At 62.6% G+C, this 16,830-nt stretch overlaps 2 protein-coding genes across 3 annotated transcripts; both read left to right on the top strand.

Moving 5' to 3' along the window:
• Positions 1 to 1,657: 1,657 nt before the first annotated feature.
• LOC310903984 (uncharacterized protein) lies at positions 1,658 to 8,698 on the top strand (the record flags this gene model as incomplete). The annotated part of the gene is made up of 3 exons (XM_083848101.1): positions 1,658 to 1,812; positions 4,185 to 8,002; positions 8,372 to 8,698. The coding sequence occupies exons 2-3, from the start codon at positions 7,061 to 7,063 to the stop codon at positions 8,696 to 8,698; spliced, it is 1,269 nt and encodes a 422-aa protein (XP_083704227.1). The 5' UTR covers positions 1,658 to 1,812; positions 4,185 to 7,060.
• On the top strand, positions 8,086 to 15,738 carry NMUR1 (neuromedin U receptor 1). 2 transcript variants are annotated; one of them, XM_083848630.1, is made up of 3 exons: positions 8,086 to 9,142; positions 9,627 to 10,523; positions 11,586 to 15,738. In XM_083848630.1, the coding sequence occupies exons 2-3, from the start codon at positions 9,629 to 9,631 to the stop codon at positions 11,987 to 11,989; spliced, it is 1,299 nt and encodes a 432-aa protein (XP_083704756.1). In that variant the 5' UTR covers positions 8,086 to 9,142; positions 9,627 to 9,628; the 3' UTR covers positions 11,990 to 15,738. The 2 variants fall into 2 exon arrangements, with proteins under 2 accessions (XP_083704756.1, XP_083704757.1); XM_083848631.1 differs by lacking the exon at positions 8,086 to 9,142 and having other exon boundaries at positions 9,352 to 10,523.
• Positions 15,739 to 16,830: the final 1,092 nt, after the last annotated feature.

Genomic DNA, 16,830 nt, shown 5'->3' with positions numbered 1-16,830 from the left:
CACCCCGGCCCCATGGGCACCCGGCTGTCAGAGCAGTGCCACCCCCAGCTCCTTGGGGACACGTGGTGGCCTCCGTCCCTCTGTAGAGGTCCCGGGGTCCGTCTCTTGTCCCCCTCCTGCCACCCCCCAGACCTCCAAGGGGTTTCCCTCGGCAGCCCGAAAGTTCCCCCGTTACCTCCGCGGGGACTTTGGGAACGCGTCCCATAAACAGGCGGCCGGGAGGGACGTGAAGGCGGGGGGGGGGGGTCCGCACCCTGCCCCTATCGCCGTGCACGTCGCCCCGCAGGTGGTATTTGGGGCTGGCGGTGGGGACGGAGCTGTGGCTCCCCCCCAGACACCGCTCAGGACCACGCCGGGTGGGCAGGATGCCCCCGGCAGCCCTGTCCCGCTGCCAAATAGCCGGCAGCTGCCTCGGGTACAGCACGAGTGCTATCTAGCGGCGGGTCCCACGGGGACACGGGGGTCCACGGGGGACACGTTTTGGCCCAAGGGGCCAGAGGGTTATTTGGGGGGGGGGGGCACAGGGTGCACAAGCCGCTGTCTGGGGCCTCGCTTGGGGTTTAGGGGGGACAGCCGGGGGTCTGATATACGGGGTGCAGGGGCCAGGGGTGTTTGCTAGGGCGGGGGGTGCTCGTTTTTGGGGGTGCAGGGGACACACATCGGGGGGATGCAGGGGGTGCACATCAAATTGGGGGTCCCCACATCACGGTGCCCCCCACGGGCCCTGTCCCCAGGGCCTGGGTGGGACAGCCTGGTGCTGGGGGGTGGTTAAAAGGGTGCAGAGCACCCCCTCCCTATAATCCCCCCCCCATAATCCCCCCCCCCCCCGACCCCGTTTTCTCACCCAGCCCCCCCTGCGGTTGGCTGGCACGGGGCTGACGTCACTAAAATATGCAGATTTATGCGTGTTAACCCTTTCCTTGCCGGGGAGAGGGGGGGTGGTTCGGGGGTTGGGGTCCCCCGCGGGGGGGTGGGGGGGTGGCCCCGGAACCCCCCCCCCCCATGGGCTCCCCCCCCCCCCCCCCGCCTGAGGGTTGCCATGGGAACCGGAGGGCTTCTGATGTCACGGGGAGGTTGCTACGCGACGGGCCCCGCGTGATGTCACTGTCACCATGGCGACAGCACGGGGGGGATTTGGGCCCCCCCCGGGGATGGGGCCGGGGATGGAGGGGGGGGGGGGGCGGCCACTCACAGCCCCCCGGGGGGACGGGCACCCGTGGGACCTCTCCCAAGGGGACCGCAAACGCTTCTCATTAAAACAGCGGGGAAAAATTCCCAAAAACCATTTTTTTTTCTTTTTTTGGCACAGCCTGAGTTATTATTTTTAGAAGCGCCGACGGCCCAGCCGCCTGTTTTTGCAATGTGCTGTGGGTCCCGGGGAAATGTGTGGCCCTATGACGGGGTGGGGAATGGTGGGGAGGGGGCTCCCCGACGTGGGGGGCAGCTGGGGACAGAGGGGGACAAGGGACAAGCACCGGGGGAATGGAGCAGGGGGGCAAGGGGCTGGTGGCCCCTCGGTGCCATGTCCCTGTCCCCACTGGTGGCACAGGGACCGTCGTGGGAATGTTGGACCCCCCCAGACCGCTGTGGAGCCCAGCAAGAGGAGCTCCCCAGCCTCGGGGCCAAAGCAGCGTCCATCCCACCGGCCCAGGTGAGCACAGTTTGGGTTTTACCCGCACAGGTGATAAAAGGGATGCCTGGGAGCCTCCAGGGGGGTGGCAGCTCTGGGGTCCCAGGGTGTGTAGGGGGCTGAGGAGGCTGCTGGTGTGGAGCACGAGGATTTGGATGGAGGAGTCGTCGGCCAAACTCAAGGTTTGTGACCTTGTGGGGTGACAGGGAGGCTGGGAAGATAAAGGGGCTTGGGGAGGGTGACTCGGGCACCCCTACAAGGAGCAAGCGGTGGTGCGCAGGGTGATGGGATGAAGGACAAGGAGCAGCTTTTGGACCCCTTCCTCCTTTTCCACAGCCTCCAGAGCAGCCCAGCCAGCACCCCAAATGCTCCCCACAACCTGGGGACACCGCTCCGGCTCCTGGTGCCGCCGTGCGGGCAGGCGACGCGTCCCCAGAGCCGCTGTCCCCGCACCCCGCAGCCTCCCCCGGGGCAGCGCTGCTCCGCCGGCCCCTCGCTGTGCCCCGCGGGGCGTTCCTGTCCCCGTGTCCCCAAAACCCTGCTCGTCCCCTTTGCTCGCCTCTGCTGCTCCGTGGGCAGGGGGGGGCCAGGCCGGAGCTCCCAGGCTTTTCCACCAGAGGGAGCCCAAATGTCACCAAATCCGCCCGGCCACGGGTGCCCATCATCGTGGCGTCGGGGCGCGGGTGGCCTCATGGGGACTGTCACCCCTCCGTGGGGTTTTGCCATCAGAAAAAAACCCCTTCCAGCTGCCCCAAACCCCGTCCTGCCCCATGGCCAGGGAGAAAACCCATGTGTGCTCCCCACCTCGTGCCTGGAGCATCCCCAAATTTCCTCGCTGGTTTTTGGGTTTCTCCGAACCCAAATCTCCACCCGGCACTGGTAAGGAAGGAGCAGCTCCCCTCTAGACACCCGGTAAAGGATGTCCTCGGTTTCAATTAACACAGATGCGAAGCACCAGAAAGGGGAGGTTGGAAACGGTGCTCCTGGTGCTCCCCTGGCACCTCCCCGGGAGCAGGGTGCAAACAACCCGCCAGATGGGAGCCAGAGAAGAAATCTCGCCGGCGACGCTGCGTGGTGCCAGAGGAAAATCTCTCACGTTCGCCGAGAATTTGCTAGTTTATTTAAAGCCTGTCGTTAGCGGCAGCCACACGGGGTGGGATTTGCAGAAGTCCCGAGTGAATCGGGTGCCTGGTTTGGGAGATGTGTCTGAACCACCACGAACTGCCGTGGGCGCGAAAACCCCAGTGGATGGTGAGGTCCCAGCCCCTCGCCTGCACCCGGGAGATTTTTTGGCACATCAGAGGCTTGGAGAGCCAGGGGTAGGTGGGATCTGGGCCGAATTCGGGCAGGCGGCACCCGGCTCTGCTGCCAGAGCAGCCTGGCACGGCCGGGAGAGGAAATCCCAGCCAGCTCCAGCCTTTAATCCCGCCTGCCCGGGGGAGCGGCCGCAAGTGCCCCGTGCGGGGACTTTGGGGCGCAGAAAGCAACTGGATGCCAAGATGTTCCTGGCAGGGCACCGAGCTGGGCTGGGCTTGCCCCCAGCCCCTTCCCGCTGGTCCCAATGGTGCTGGAAGCAGGGAGTAACGTGCCCCGGGGTCTTGTGGCAGGCTTCCTGCAGACCCGTGGCACCCTCAGGCCAGATGGGGTGGGGAAAGGTGCCTGCCTGCCTGCCCAGGTGACACCTCGAGGAGGGAAAAGGTGGGAAAAGAGGAATTTCCTTAGGACCGCAGCAGCAGGCAGGGACACGGAGGGAAACTGAGGCACAGGAGGGTGAACTGATAGGATGCCTTCTCTCCCCCACTTCACAAACTTCATTCCTTCAGCCTGCAGAAGCTGGGCCCAGCCATCGCCCCCCGGTCTGTAGGGGATCCTATGGGACCGGTTGGATCTGATCCGCCCGCGACATGACGTGGGTTTGGGCTTATCCTTAGTGCTCGCAGGTGGGATGCTTCATTATTCATGCTGGGTTCTCCGAGTGTAGAAATCAGGCTGAGAGCCTCTCATCTCTATCCACTTAGAGAGAATTACCATCCCTAATCTTCTTCCGTCCCTCGGCTGTCCCCAGGGCTCAGCTAAGGACCGGGAGGCTGCCTGGTGCCTTGCTGCGGAGCCCCAGGGGTGGGTTTCATCCCGACCCGCGTGGCTCCACGCAGCTTGTCAGTGCCCGCGTTCCCCCTCTTGCCCCACTCCCGGCACTCCTGCCGCAATTAAGCTGCGGCTCAGCGCCACGCTTCATCACTCAGCCCCTCCTGTGCCACCCCGGCTGTGATCCCTGCGCGGTCGGTGGCGACACACGGGAGGTGCGGGCGACACCTTCCCTCTGTGCCGTGTCCTGTGTGGTCGTGGCCAAGGGGCAGGCGGGTTGCACGGGGAGGAGGAGGAGGACCAAGGGGCTGGGGACCATTTTCCTTCGTGCTAAAGTTGCTGCACTGGCATCCCTGGGAGCTTGTGTGTGCCTTGCCTTTGGATTCTCTTGGGGTGAAGCACAATTTTTTTGCTGGAAAAAATAAAAGTGTGTACACGTGTCCCACTTTTTTTCCTTTTTTTTTTCCAGCTGGAAACTGGATGCAGAGCAAGCCTGGAAAAGTCCGCCCTGAACTTTATCAGTGACTGAAGAGCGCTCAGAAGGAAAACCCATCCCACAACCTGGAGCGGAGCGCGGCACTTGCATGGAGAAGACGCAAGGGGAGCTTCTTGTCCCACGTCTCGTGGTCAAGCTCTGTGGCTGCATGAGAAGGGCTTTGAAAGTGCCAGGCAGTGCATGGGGACGTGGCAGCACCACCCGCGAGCTGGGTGTGGAGGTGCTGGGGTCTCACCGGGTCCCCAAACCCGGCTTTGCTGGGAGATCAGCCCCTTACCCCCAGCACCGAGGTTTGCACGTGCTGGAAATGCTGGGATGTGCTGGGACTGCTGGGACAGTTTGGGCGGCAGGGGGACCAACCGGTCAGTGGGATCTCTCCACAACCCACACACCTCTCCCCACCTGCCCTCTTACCCCGTCCATCCTTCCCAAAATCCAGCAAAGGAGCCAGCGACCAGAAGGCTGCCAGCCATCAAAAAATAAAGCAGCAGGCACCGAGCAAAACCACGGGGCCATTAACACAGCAATCAAATCCACCTCTGGGGGTGACACCGTGCACTTTTTGCAAACTCCATCCTTGCATCCCCGTGCCCCTGCCCCTCAGCGTGGCCGTGTGCTGGAGCCTGGGTGCACCAAGCATCTCCTGCCTCATCTACGAACAACATCAGGGCACACATGGCCCCGCCATGGGCTGCTCTTCCTCCAGCCTCTGCCTCCATTTGCTGTGTCTCGGTGTTGTTGTTGTCGCGGGTGGTTCTTTATGGCTGGTGGGGCTGATCTTGACTCGGAGAGTGAGTCATTACGTGGCAAATGGGATCCAATCACGGAGATATTATTTCCTTGCCCGGTGTTCTTTGCAAATGAGATTTTGCAGAACTTGAGCGTGTTGGTTTGTTGGTTTTTTTTTTTTTCCCTTCCAGCCAAAAGCCTCTTCCCAGTCCCATTTAAATGGCTGCGAATTGGGTGCTGCCGAGAGGCGATGCACGGGGAGGGAATGAATATTTACCATGGGGGGAGGGAATGAATATTTACCACGGGCCTCGCTGGGTAGGAGAGCTAATAAATGTCCCGGCAATCAATCCGGCAGCCCCAGCCGGCACCTTAAATCAACTCGTGAATGCAAAGTGGCTCCGAACCCAGGGCTGGGGAGAGAGGCCGTCCCCACGCTGTGCCATTTATTTATCTGCTTTTGATGACTCACAGAGGAGGTTTGAGAAGGAATAAATAGAGCCCATAAACTGTCTCCCTGATGCTTGGGAAGGCGCCCTGGATCTGTGCTCCGTTTCGACGTGCCCCAGAGAAGGTCCTGCTGCAGCCGAGGTGACCCCGAGCTCCTTATGGCTTGGGCAGGGAATTTCCAGCTGCTGGGATGCTCCGGCTGCCCCCGGCCCTGTCCCTGCCCATGGCTGAGAGCATCCCCGGGCAGCTCGGCCTGATGGAGACCTGCGAGAGCCCGGTGCTCCTGCCAGGTGGAAAAGCACTTCGTCTGTGCCGGCCCTGATTAGCAAAATTATGGTTGCCATGGAGCCCCAATTCCTGCTCCGAGAGCGCCTGCATCCCCCGGCCCCCCAGCAGACCTGAGCGGAGGCCGGTTCTGCCGTCCCCCGGAAGGCTGGTTACTTTTATCCCAGAGAACATCCAAATGGCCCTATTATTTATTTCCCTTCTCCTTTCGGCCCAGTTCAGGGGAAAAAAAAAAAAAAAAGGAAGAAGAAATGCCCCCTCCCTGTGATTTCTCAGAGGGAAAGGGGAGATGCTGGGAGGGGGCTGAGTGCTGACCCCACGTCCCACAGGGATGCAGCTGGGTGCCCCAGGGGAGCGAGGGCACCTTTCCTACACACCTCAGCTCATATATAGGCGTCTGTGCCCTGGAAAGGCTCCCGGCATGGTACGACCAGCTCAGAAAAGGTGGGCACAGCCACTGCACACCCCCTGCAGCGATTGTAGGGGCCGAGGTGGCACGGGTAAGGGTGGACCCTGCAGCCAGGACCTTGCTCAGGGGCGATGCCCTGCGCGCGGGCTGCCCGTCCTCATCCTCACACTGCAATGAGGATGTACGGCCGGGGCTGGCACCCGCTGCAGGGCATCACAGAGGGCACAAGTGACTGCCCGTGTCTCGGTTTCCCCTCCCAGACACCGGCACCACCCCGGGGCTTGCTGCCTTCCTGTGCTCGGGAGCAGAAGGCGTTAATTAAAAGCTCGAAGCCCTGTGGCAGGCAGGGGAAGAGACACGGGGAGCGGGGCGCTCGGTAAAAGGCAGCGCTGATCTTCCCTGCAATTACCATGAGTGATGCACCCTTGAAAGGAGCCGAGAGTGGATGCAGGCGGTTATTAGGGCTGCAGCTCTCCAGCTTCAAAGGCGCTGTTTGGCCTCTCCTTCGGCCTCTTAATTCCCCCGAGGATGCCGCGGGCAGCGCGAGCCTCGCTCAGCCTCTGGGCACCAGCCTTTACCGGCACCTCGAGGGCTCAGCGGTCACAGCGACAACCTCGGCTGCCCTTGGACAGCTCACAGAGAAGGATGGGTGCACGCAGGGAGGGAGACCGTGGCGAGGAAGATTTGGGGGGTGGGCGCACGCAGGGGGTTCCCCTGAATTGCTGCTCGCTGCCGAAATTCGCAGCCCAGCAGAGCTCGGGCTGCAGCGAGGAGTGGGCTTGGGTGCCGAGGCAAACCAGGCAGGGTTAATATAATAAAGTGCCTGATAAAGGGAAGAGGCTGCCGGGTCGTGCCCCGGCGTGCAGCTCGCCCTTTTTAAGTGGCAAGGAGCAGAAAGAATTGGGGAGCGACGTGCAGTCGCTGGGAGCCACGAACCCTTCCCAAAAGAGACGTGGCTGCAGAGAGGTTTCCAGGAATGCCTCCTCCCCGCTGCGCCCTCGCTGCGGCACAGTCTGCTCCTGCCCCGGCACGGATCCGTCCCTGCCTCGGGCATCCCCGGGGGAAAAAAAGCAGCCTTGTGGCAGCAGCCGGGAACAGGGACAGAAACCTGTGCCCATCAGCTGCTGCTTCTGGCAGCTCCCTGGCTCCGCCACCCACCCCAACGTCTGCTGAGGCTCTGCCAGCAGCGCCCGGCTGCTGTCCCTCTGCCCTGTCCCTGCTGTCACCAGCGCCGTGCCGTGGCACAGCCTGTCCCCTGCCCCGCCAAGGACAACATTTCTCTGCCCTCCCCACTCCCGTGGCTGCGGGCAGAGCCTCCTCTCTCCCGACCCAGCCACGATTTCCAGCTCGGTGGATTTTTCCCCTGCGTAACGCCTTGTTTGCGCCCGTTCACCCTCCAGCCCTCTGGCTCCAGCAACTCTGCCGAGGGAGACGACTTGCCAGGGAATGTCACTCCTCAGCGCTGGCCCCGTCCTGCCCTCTGCGTGTTTGCTCTGCCGATTCCCCTCTGTTCGCAGCCTGTTTGCTGCCAGGAGCGGCACAAGGCCAGTGCAGGGCCACCAAGACGTCCCCTGCTGCCTTTGCCCTTTCATCCCTCTCCTGCTCCAAAATTTCTCCAGGCAGAAGCGCCGTGCCCAGCTGCAGACCCGCACACGCAGCCCTTCGGGCTGGCACCAGCGAGCAGTGCCACGGCAATGGTGTCATCGGTGTCCCCGCAGCCTTCCTCCCCCCCTCGTCACCGTCACCCGGTGGGGACAGAGCTGGGCACGGCTCCACGGCTCCAGCCTGCAGGGCACCCTCGAGGCTTCCAGGGCCTTTGTGTCCCAAAACTGGGGAGGAAAAATATCTGGCTTCATGGGGAGCAGTGGAGCCCCCCCATCTCCGGACCCCCTCCCCGCGTCCTCCTGAGTTCCTAAAGGTGGGGACAAGGGGACAGGGGAGGCTCCGTCCTCTGCAGTAAGGGGATGGAGGTGGGTGGGAGGGAGGGGGGTCCGGGGGGCAACGGGGAGATGGGAACTGGGCATCCCAGCAGAGCCACTGGGCAGGATCTGGGCTGGGAGGTGAGAGCGGGCACCCGGCTGCTCCTCGGGCTGGAAGTTGGGCTGAAACTGGGTTAAATAATAATAATAATAATTAATAACAAATAATAATTATGTGTTCCAGGAGAGAGAGGGGCTCTGTGGGGTGATGGCAGAGAGGGGACAGGCAGCCTGCCATGGTGTGTGGGGACACGGGAGTGTGTGGGGTTGCGTGCGGGCTGTCTGTGTGTCTGTGTGTCTGCCTGCAGAGCAGGGTTGCTGCCCTGCAACGCAAAAGGGTGGGCAAGGGGGGAGTGATCAGCACAGAGAACAAGCAGCACAGTCAGACAGCCAGCCAGACAGACAGACAGCAGGAGGGAGCAGCTCCCTCGCACCCAGGTGGGAAAGGAGCCTCCTGCCCCGCAGCGGCTGCCGGGGATGAGCCGGTGGGCGCACATCGGATGGACAGGAGCCCCCCCGGCTCCGGCTGCCCCATCCCCAGCCAAGTCCGACCAACTCGGCGCTGCCCTGGCCCCCGCACCGCCGGCAGAGCAGCGGGGCCGATCGATGCCTTGCTCACCACGGAGGCCACGTAAATGGCACATCACCGCGTTGCGAAGGCTGCCGGTGGGGATGGAGACGGCCGCGCTGCCCTCCCCGGGGACTCTCTCGAGTCAATGGAGTTTATTACTTTAACGTATTTCCTCTCTCCTCCTGAAGAGCATCTTCGCCGCCGTGCCGCTCTGCCAGCGAGGATCCGGCCCCCGGCGGAGGCAGGGGCTCGGCACCGAGGTTGGCTCGCACGGCGCTGGGAGAGGAAGCCCCCGACGCTCCCCCGGGAGCCTCTCCGCTGACGGAGGAGGGAGGCAGCCGTGGGTAAGGGCAGCCGCTTTCTCCGAGGGGAGAGCAGAGGCAGGATTTCTCCAGCCTGCCTCTTAAGGCAGCGACGTCTCCATCCCCTCCCTCGCTCCCTCCCCGCCCGACCGTCCGGCGTAAGGGTGCTGGGACCTCGTCCTTCGGCTGGAGCTTCCCGACCAGACGTAAGTCCTTCCTGGGGAGGGAGAGGGATTTTCCCCTCGGCTGTTTTACGGTTGCCCTCTGCACAGCCAGGGGAGTAGGAGCCGGGAATCGATGCGCGGCGTGGCTCGGGGATGGATTTGGGGCCAGCTTTGGGGTCGTATCCTGCTCTGCTGCGGAGCAGGGAGAGGGGATGGCCCCCCCCCCCCCCCCCGAGGTGTCCCCACAGATGAGGCAAAGGGGCTGCAGTGGGTTGGGGAGCCGCCAGCGGTCTCTGCAGATGGGAAATGGGACAAGGGGAGGTGGGAACCCTGAAGGCAGGTTTTGGGGAGATTTTGGGGTGGTTTCCCAGAGGAAGGACTTTGGCTGGGGCAGGCTGCGGGTGCTGAGCTGTGGTGACCAGCAGAGTCTTGGCATCCTGCTGCTGACGGGGGGAGAGGGGCAGAGGGCTCGGGAGCGACAAAGGATTTGGGAAACCATCCTGCGAGCCACCCCATTTCTCCACAGCCATGAATCCCTACATCAACTGCTCCGGCCCCGAGCTCCCCCTGCCGCAGCGAGACTTTCCCGCAGAGCCCCTCAGCCCAGGTCTCTGCAACAGGACTCACCCGGACGCCTTGTTCGACCCCAAGGACGCCAACCTGACGGAGGAGCAGCTGCGGGATAAGTACCTGGGGCCCCGGCGGTCCAGCTTCTTCGTCCCCGTCTGCGTCGTCTACCTGCTGATCTTCGCCGTGGGGGCGGTGGGCAACACGCTGACCTGCATCGTCATCCTCCGGCACCGCTTCATGAGGACGCCCACCAACTACTACCTGTTCAGCCTGGCCGTGTCCGACCTGCTGGTGCTGCTGCTGGGGATGCCGCTGGAGCTGTACGACATGTGGAGCAACTACCCCTTCCTGCTGGGCGCCAGCGGCTGCTACTTCAAGACGCTGCTCTTCGAGGCCGTCTGCTTCGCCTCCATCCTCAACGTCACGGCCCTGAGCGTCGAGCGCTACATCGCCGTGGTGCACCCGCTCAAGGCCAAGTACGTGGTGACCAGGAACCACGCCAAGAGGGTGATCGTCGCCATCTGGCTCGTGGCGGTCGTCTGCTCCATCCCCAACACCAGCCTCCATGGGCTGCGGCCTCTCTACGTGCCCGGCCGGGGCCGCGTGCCCGACTCGGAGATCTGCACCCTGGTGAAGCCGCGCTTGACCTACAACCTCATCATCCAGATCACCACCATCGTCTTCTTCTTCCTGCCCATGGGGACCATCAGCGTCCTCTACCTGCTCATCGGCCTGCAGCTCAAGAAGGAGAAGATGCTGGAGGCCTTGGGGGCCAAGTCCAGCGGCGACAGCGACTGCCGCGGCGTCCGGGGGCAGAAGAAGGTGAAGAGGAGGCAGGTCACGAAGATGCTGTGTGAGTCCGAGCCTGGGGACGGGCAGAGCCAGCAGGTGTGTTAGGAGGGTGCTGGGGGGAAACTGAGGCACGGCTGGTGCAGGGCTGCTGAGTCTGGGTCATCCCAGAGGAGGGGTCCGGGAGTGGTGTGGGGGGTGTCGGGGCAAAGGCAGAGCTGGTGGATGGGGTCCCGTGGTGGGGATTGCTCGTGCTGGCTCCCTCCTGACCACGAGACCTCCCCTCATCCAGGAGAGCACCAGGTGAGAAAGGGGAAAGAGCAAGGCTGGGGTGTGGGGACCTTCCCCTCCCTCCCCCAGCCCAGACTCCTGTGTCCCACAGCCTCGGGGTGCCGTGGTGGCCTCCTGCCCTGCCCCATCCCATGGCGATGAGGCTCCGACCCCAGGCTGGACCACAGCAACCCCCTGTCCTATGGCTGTGTGCCCTTCTTCCTTCCCTGTCCCCATCCCCAGCAGTCCCTGGCCGCCTCCCCAGCAGCAGGGCTGGCTGCCCGTGGGCAGCCGTCCCCCCCCGGCACGCTGACCTCCGCGTGCTCCCGGCCCCATGACGGCACGCCGTGGCGAGCTGCCCAGCCCAGTCCATCAGCGGGGCCGGGGCTGCTTCTCTGCCACAGCCCCGACAAGCAGAAACTGCTCAGGACAGGGAGGGGACGAAGGGGGAACCCGTCCCCACGTGCCACGGAGATGCAGCATGGCACGGGTTTGGCAGGGCTGAGGACACCAGGACCACGTGGTGGTCACCCCCTTTCCTCCTCACCAGCGGGGCTGGGGTGTAAAAAAAGCAGAGAGGACAAGGAGAGAGGGCAAACAGCTCTCGCTCCTTGGACTCGGCCAGCAGCAGGGTGCCTTTTGCCACAGATTAGGCCAAAACGGGGCAGGACGGCACCTGAGGTGCCTCCCCCATGGGATGTGGCCAGAACTAGCGGCTTGAGGCTGCGCTTCTCGCTCCCACATCCCCTCGTCCATCCAAACCTTCTCCTCAGGTCCCTTCGGCAGAAAAGGGGTGGTGGTGGTGGTGGTGGTGAGCCTTGTCCCCCCCCTAACACCACCCCCCTGCTCCCCGCAGTCGTGCTGGTGGTGGTGTTCGGGATCTGCTGGGCCCCCTTCCACACCGACCGCCTCGTCTGGAGCTTCGTCTCCACCTGGACCAGCCGCATGCTCCACATGTTCCAGTACGTCCACATCATTTCGGGCGTCTTCTTCTACCTGAGCTCGGCCGCCAACCCCATCCTCTACAACCTGATGTCCACCCGCTTCCGCGAGATGTTCAAGGAGGTGATGTGCCACCCGGGCCACCGCCCGCCGGGCTCGCGCAAGTACTCGCCCAGCGTCACCCACGCCACCACCCGCAGCACCGAGTGCGAGCCCGTGCCCGGCGCCAACGGGCTGCCCCTGTCCGACGGCGAGGAGTACGAGATGGAGGAGATGGAGGGGGGGCAGGCGGCCACGCACGCAACGTCCCTCTGCTGAGGAGCTGGCGGGGATGCGGGGGGACGGGGACACCCTGGCACCCACCTGGGCGATGGAGGGGGGAGATGGGGAGAGCCCGCCTTTCGGTTTTGTCCCGCTGGGATGCGGGGTGCTCGTCTCAGGATGGTTTTCTTGGCAGCTTCGGGGTGGTGGTGGCTGTCCCTCGCCGTGCTATGCACAGGTTGCATTGCACCCTCTCAGTAGCCAAGGCCAGGGCACCCCACGTGGTGCAGGGACAGCTGGCTGCTTCCCCAGGGCCACGCCAGCGATCCCCCAAACCTCCCCATCCCTCCACAGCTCAAGCATGAGCCCGTGTGTGCCCATGGGCTGGGGACCCCCCCAGAGATGCTCGCACCTGCTGGGTCAGGAGAGGTTTGCAATGGGTGGAGTGGAGAAAACCTCTGCGGGTGCCCCGCTCTGCTCCCCGTGATGCACCCCTGGTGCCTGGCCTGCCTTCCTGCCTCCCTCCTCTTCCTCATCCGCCACAGCCCCTGTGCCGTGCAGGGCAGTGGGTACAACCTCATCCCTGCCCTGCATGAGCTGATCCTCACCCGGGAATTAAAATTCCCTTGATTTGTGCCCTAGCTGCATCCCCCAGGACCCAGCTCTGCTCCCAGCACCCTGCCCTCTTCCCACAGGGGGACAGCCACCGGGACGCGCACCGATCCTGCTCGCCACGACGCGCGGGGCCGCCGGCAGCCCGCTGCCTGCGGGGCGGTGATGATCGATCCGTCCCCAGCCACACGGCTTGGGAAATGTCACAAAATGCCACGGAGGGCGGGAGGGCTGGCCGCGCTCCCCCCGGGCTGGAGGGGCTGATCGATTTGCTGCCTGGGATCGATGCCACCGGCTTCCTGGAGCGCACCAGGTCCTCCCGAGGGATGAGATAGCCGGGCTCTGAAACAGGCTGGGATGTTTCCCATAGGACTTTTCCAGTCCCGGTTGCCCCCTGGCCAGGATTTGGGCTTGCAGAATCCTTTCTGCCCCACATCATCCTAGCCTCAGCCTGGGGTCAGTGCAGCCAGGTCCCCTCCGAGCTCCCCGTCCCCACTGGATCCCTTCAGGGTCCAGTTGTGCACTGTAGGGTGAGGATGCATGCGGGGCTACAGCAACCTTTACATTTCAGGGTCATCCCAGCTGCTCTCCATGAGGATGTCAACGTGGCAAAGCGCATCGATCTCCTGTTTTCCTCCTCCTCTGTCTCCCGTTGCTCCCGGTCCCAGGCAGCCATGAGGGTGGAGGTGACGGATGCCTCCTTGATGGCTGTTAATGCCCCATGCAGGCACCTCCCTGGCTGGAAACCTCCAGGGAATGGCTTTTTAATAGGCATAGCGTAAACGATAGCGTTTTATTGCGCAGCCTGCACAGAGCTTCGGGTCCCTTGCGCCCTGGGTCAGTGCACCGGGCTCTCGGGTCACGTCCCCAGCTGTCCCCTGACACAGCCAATGCTCCCGATGTCCCCTCCGTCCCTCCTTGGCCACCCCGAATTTGCTCTTTGAGATGCAGGGGGCGAAGTTGCTGGTGAGGCTCCGGCGTGGTGGTGCCTGTCCGGTGGGGATGCTGGGGGCTGCTTTGTTTTTTGGATCGCCTCGGGAAGCATCCTTGCAAAGCCGCGGCTGTGGCATCTCCTGGGTGGAGATCTGAGGGCAAACCTCGCCCCTCTGGCTGCTTTGGGACAGCACACAGGGACAACCCCAAGCCCCCGTGCATCACTTGTGGCCCTGGGGAACCTTCCCAGCCGCGTGCCGGGGGCTCAGCCAAATGCTTACGCCTGGCTCAAAAATAGGTGGCTGGTGACTGAGCGCTTCTGCCTCATTTCCCAAAAGTACGCTTAGGGAAAGGACTCCTTGTCCCGCCGAGGGGAGAGCGGCTTGCAGGAGAGGAGAGGAGCTGCTCCCTGGCTGCAAATCCCACAGGATAAATCAGAGGATTACTCCTGCCAGGGGATGTGTACAGGCGGTGAGTTGAAGCCTGGGTTGTTGGGGAGCTGCTGATGTTCAGGCAGGGCTCGGCGCTGCTGCTGAGGTCGAACGATGGGGCTGGGGGGTTGGGGGCTGTGCAGGGACCCCCACAGCTCCCACCCATGTGGTCGGTCGGGGATCAACCATCCTTTGGGGCAGGATGGCCGTGGTGGATGGAGGGTCCCCAGAAAGTCACCTGGAGTTGTCACCAGGTGATATTTCAGGACATCACCGAGCCTGGGAGGGACGGAGCAGAGGGACACGGTGGGGACAGGGGCTGGTGGAGCGAGTGGCTGCTGGTGGATGGGTTTGTTCCAGGTCTTTGCTCTGAGCTGGGGAATTCATCCCTGTCCCTGCAATTCGGGGAACGCATCTCTGACCCTGCAATTTGGGGAACTCTGTCCCTGCAATTCGGGGCACGTGTCCGGCTCAGGCCCTGCACCGCTCCTCTCCAAACGCTTCGTTTCCAAAGAGCCGCTTCCCAAAAGTTGTCATCCATCCTCCGAGATTTACAGCAGCCCCTTTCCAGCAGCCGGATCCCGCTGAAGCACCCACCGGCCCCAAACCCTCTCCAGGCAGGCCCTTGCGCAGCGGCACAGCGAATCTGTGCCTCCGCCGGCACCCCGCCGCAGCCGCCTCCCGCCCCGGGCCACGCAGCATCCCCAGCGGCGCTTCCAGTAACAAGATTTATCACCTTTACTTGGGGATTAAAAAGCAATCAATCCGTGAGGCTGCCCCAGCCTTGTAAGGCCTTTTTTTTTTTTTTTTTTGTGCCGTGGCAGTTTGCAACAGGCACGTTGCGTGTTTTTTTTTTCCTTTCCTCGATGGAGCCAAAGCCGGTTTTACAGCGATTGTCTCGCGTGTTTGGAGCCGTGATGGATGGCGCTGGGAGCGCCAGCAGAATCTTCACCGCCCCTCCTCAAAAGCCAAGGGAAGGGTTGTTTTTCCCTTCCTTCGCAGAGCCGGAGTGGGAGAAAGCTCAAGGGGAGAGAGTTTGCAAAGCCCTCACGTGGCCGCCAGCAGGGCCGTGCCCGCCTGGGCTGGGGCTCTGCAAGTGGCACAGGAACCAGGAAAGCGTAAATGTCAGAGATGTGCTCGATGTGAGATTCGCATTGAGATTTAGGCTACTTTTTTTACCAGTATTTCAATTATTCCTTTTATGCTGGAACGCTGGCGGAGGTGAAAAATAACACCCCGCGCCACAGCGTGCATGACGGGCGGCACAAACGCAGGCATGGGGACAAACAGAGAGACAGGAGCTGTATGTGGGACGTGATTCTGCCCCTCGGGGACTTCTGCGAGCTGAGAGTTTCCATTTCTATCCCCCCATATTCCTCGGTGCCAAAGGGAGGCGAAATACCATTTATTATTGAAGGATCCCTGCCCGAACCCCCCAGTCCCCACGGCAGGGTGATGGGACGCACGGACCGCGACGTGAAACCTCCTTGGCACGGTGACCTTCCCCCAGCCCAGCAGCAGCGTGCAGGGACAATTTCAGGGGACATTTGGCCCATTAAGGCCACCAAACACCGAGCAGGGGTCACCGTGGTGTCCCACGCCTGTTCCCATCGCGACGCACGGAGCGCAGGGTTGGTTAATAAAGATGAGAGAGACGACATCCCGGGAGCCTGCGTGGTGCTTGATTTGGTTCACGGGGATACTTCGGCTGAGAAATGAAAGCGATGGGTAATTAGCACGGGCTGGTGCTAATTAGCCCAAACCCTGGGCCCCCTGCTCCCATTGGACATCTCCCGCTGCCCTGCCACCCAGCCCGGGCCCCAAAGCCCCCCCTCCGACCCTGCCCCCATGCACACCAAGCCCCCCAGCACTTGGCTTGTTTTAATTCCTTTTTTTTTTTAATTTCTCTTCCGGTGCTCGGAACAGCTGGGACCAATTTGCCACTGCTGTCACCAGAAAGAAATCAAGTTAGCAACAAGAAAGTCCCCGTAATTTGGGAGACCCGGCAAGCCATGCGGCCGCACTGATGAGCAGTGAGGGGGGTGCTGGTGGGGCCCTATCCTGCCCTCCCACACCTACACCCCCATCCCAGGAGCCCTTTGGCTACCCCAGGCTCAAGCTGCCATTCTCCACGTGCCGCCTTGTATTTTTTCTGCAGTCCAGGCCCCTTTATTTAAGAGCCGTTTGCTCTTCCTGGCGGTTTCAGCTGGTTTCTGCTCTGGTTAAAGGGAAATCTCTGGCTCCCTCCAGCTCTCCAGTTGTCCAACCTCCTCCTGGATCCGGCCCCAAACCTCTCTGCTGGGGTTGATTTAAACAACCAGCTTGCACAGATGGAAAAGCAAATGGCTCGAGCTGGGTTCCCTTTCTGTTTTTCTGCAGCAGTCCCGGCTCGCAGGCAGCGAGTCCATCTGGCAGCATGCGCTGCACCAAGGCAGCGTCGGGGGAGCTGCGGTGCCCCTGGGGGGGCCGGCCCCAGGACGGGGCACGGAGGATGGGAGCCGTACGGGTGTGAATTTTGGATTTTTCGCCCTGAGTGTCACCTGTTTCCACTGGTCGTGGTAGAAACCCACCCCTCCTTGCAGCTCACGTTCATCGGATGGGTATTTTACGGGCATCTTTGAGAGGTGTCTGCTCCCGCGTCCTGCTTCCTCGCCCCACGAGCTCAGCATCCCACTGGCACCACAGCTCTGGGGCAGACCAGGGCCTCTGGCCAGAGCTTGTGTAATTTTATTTTGCACACGTGGGTTGGAAGAGGCTTGGGTTAGTGGTGAGACACCCTGCGTGCTGTTTATGTTTTTCTCCAAAAAACTGCTCAGGACGGCTTTGGGGAGCTCCAGCCCAGCTCAGGGGGGTGAGGATGGGATCCCAACACCCGGCTCTTCTGCCCCAGCGATGCTTTTGCTGCCAAAGCCTGGCTGCACT

This window comes from Anser anser, assembly GCF_964211835.1.
Source record: "Anser anser genome assembly, chromosome: 9".
Taxonomy (NCBI): Eukaryota; Metazoa; Chordata; class Aves; order Anseriformes; family Anatidae; genus Anser; species Anser anser.
This window is presented reverse-complemented; position numbering and strand designations above follow the sequence as displayed.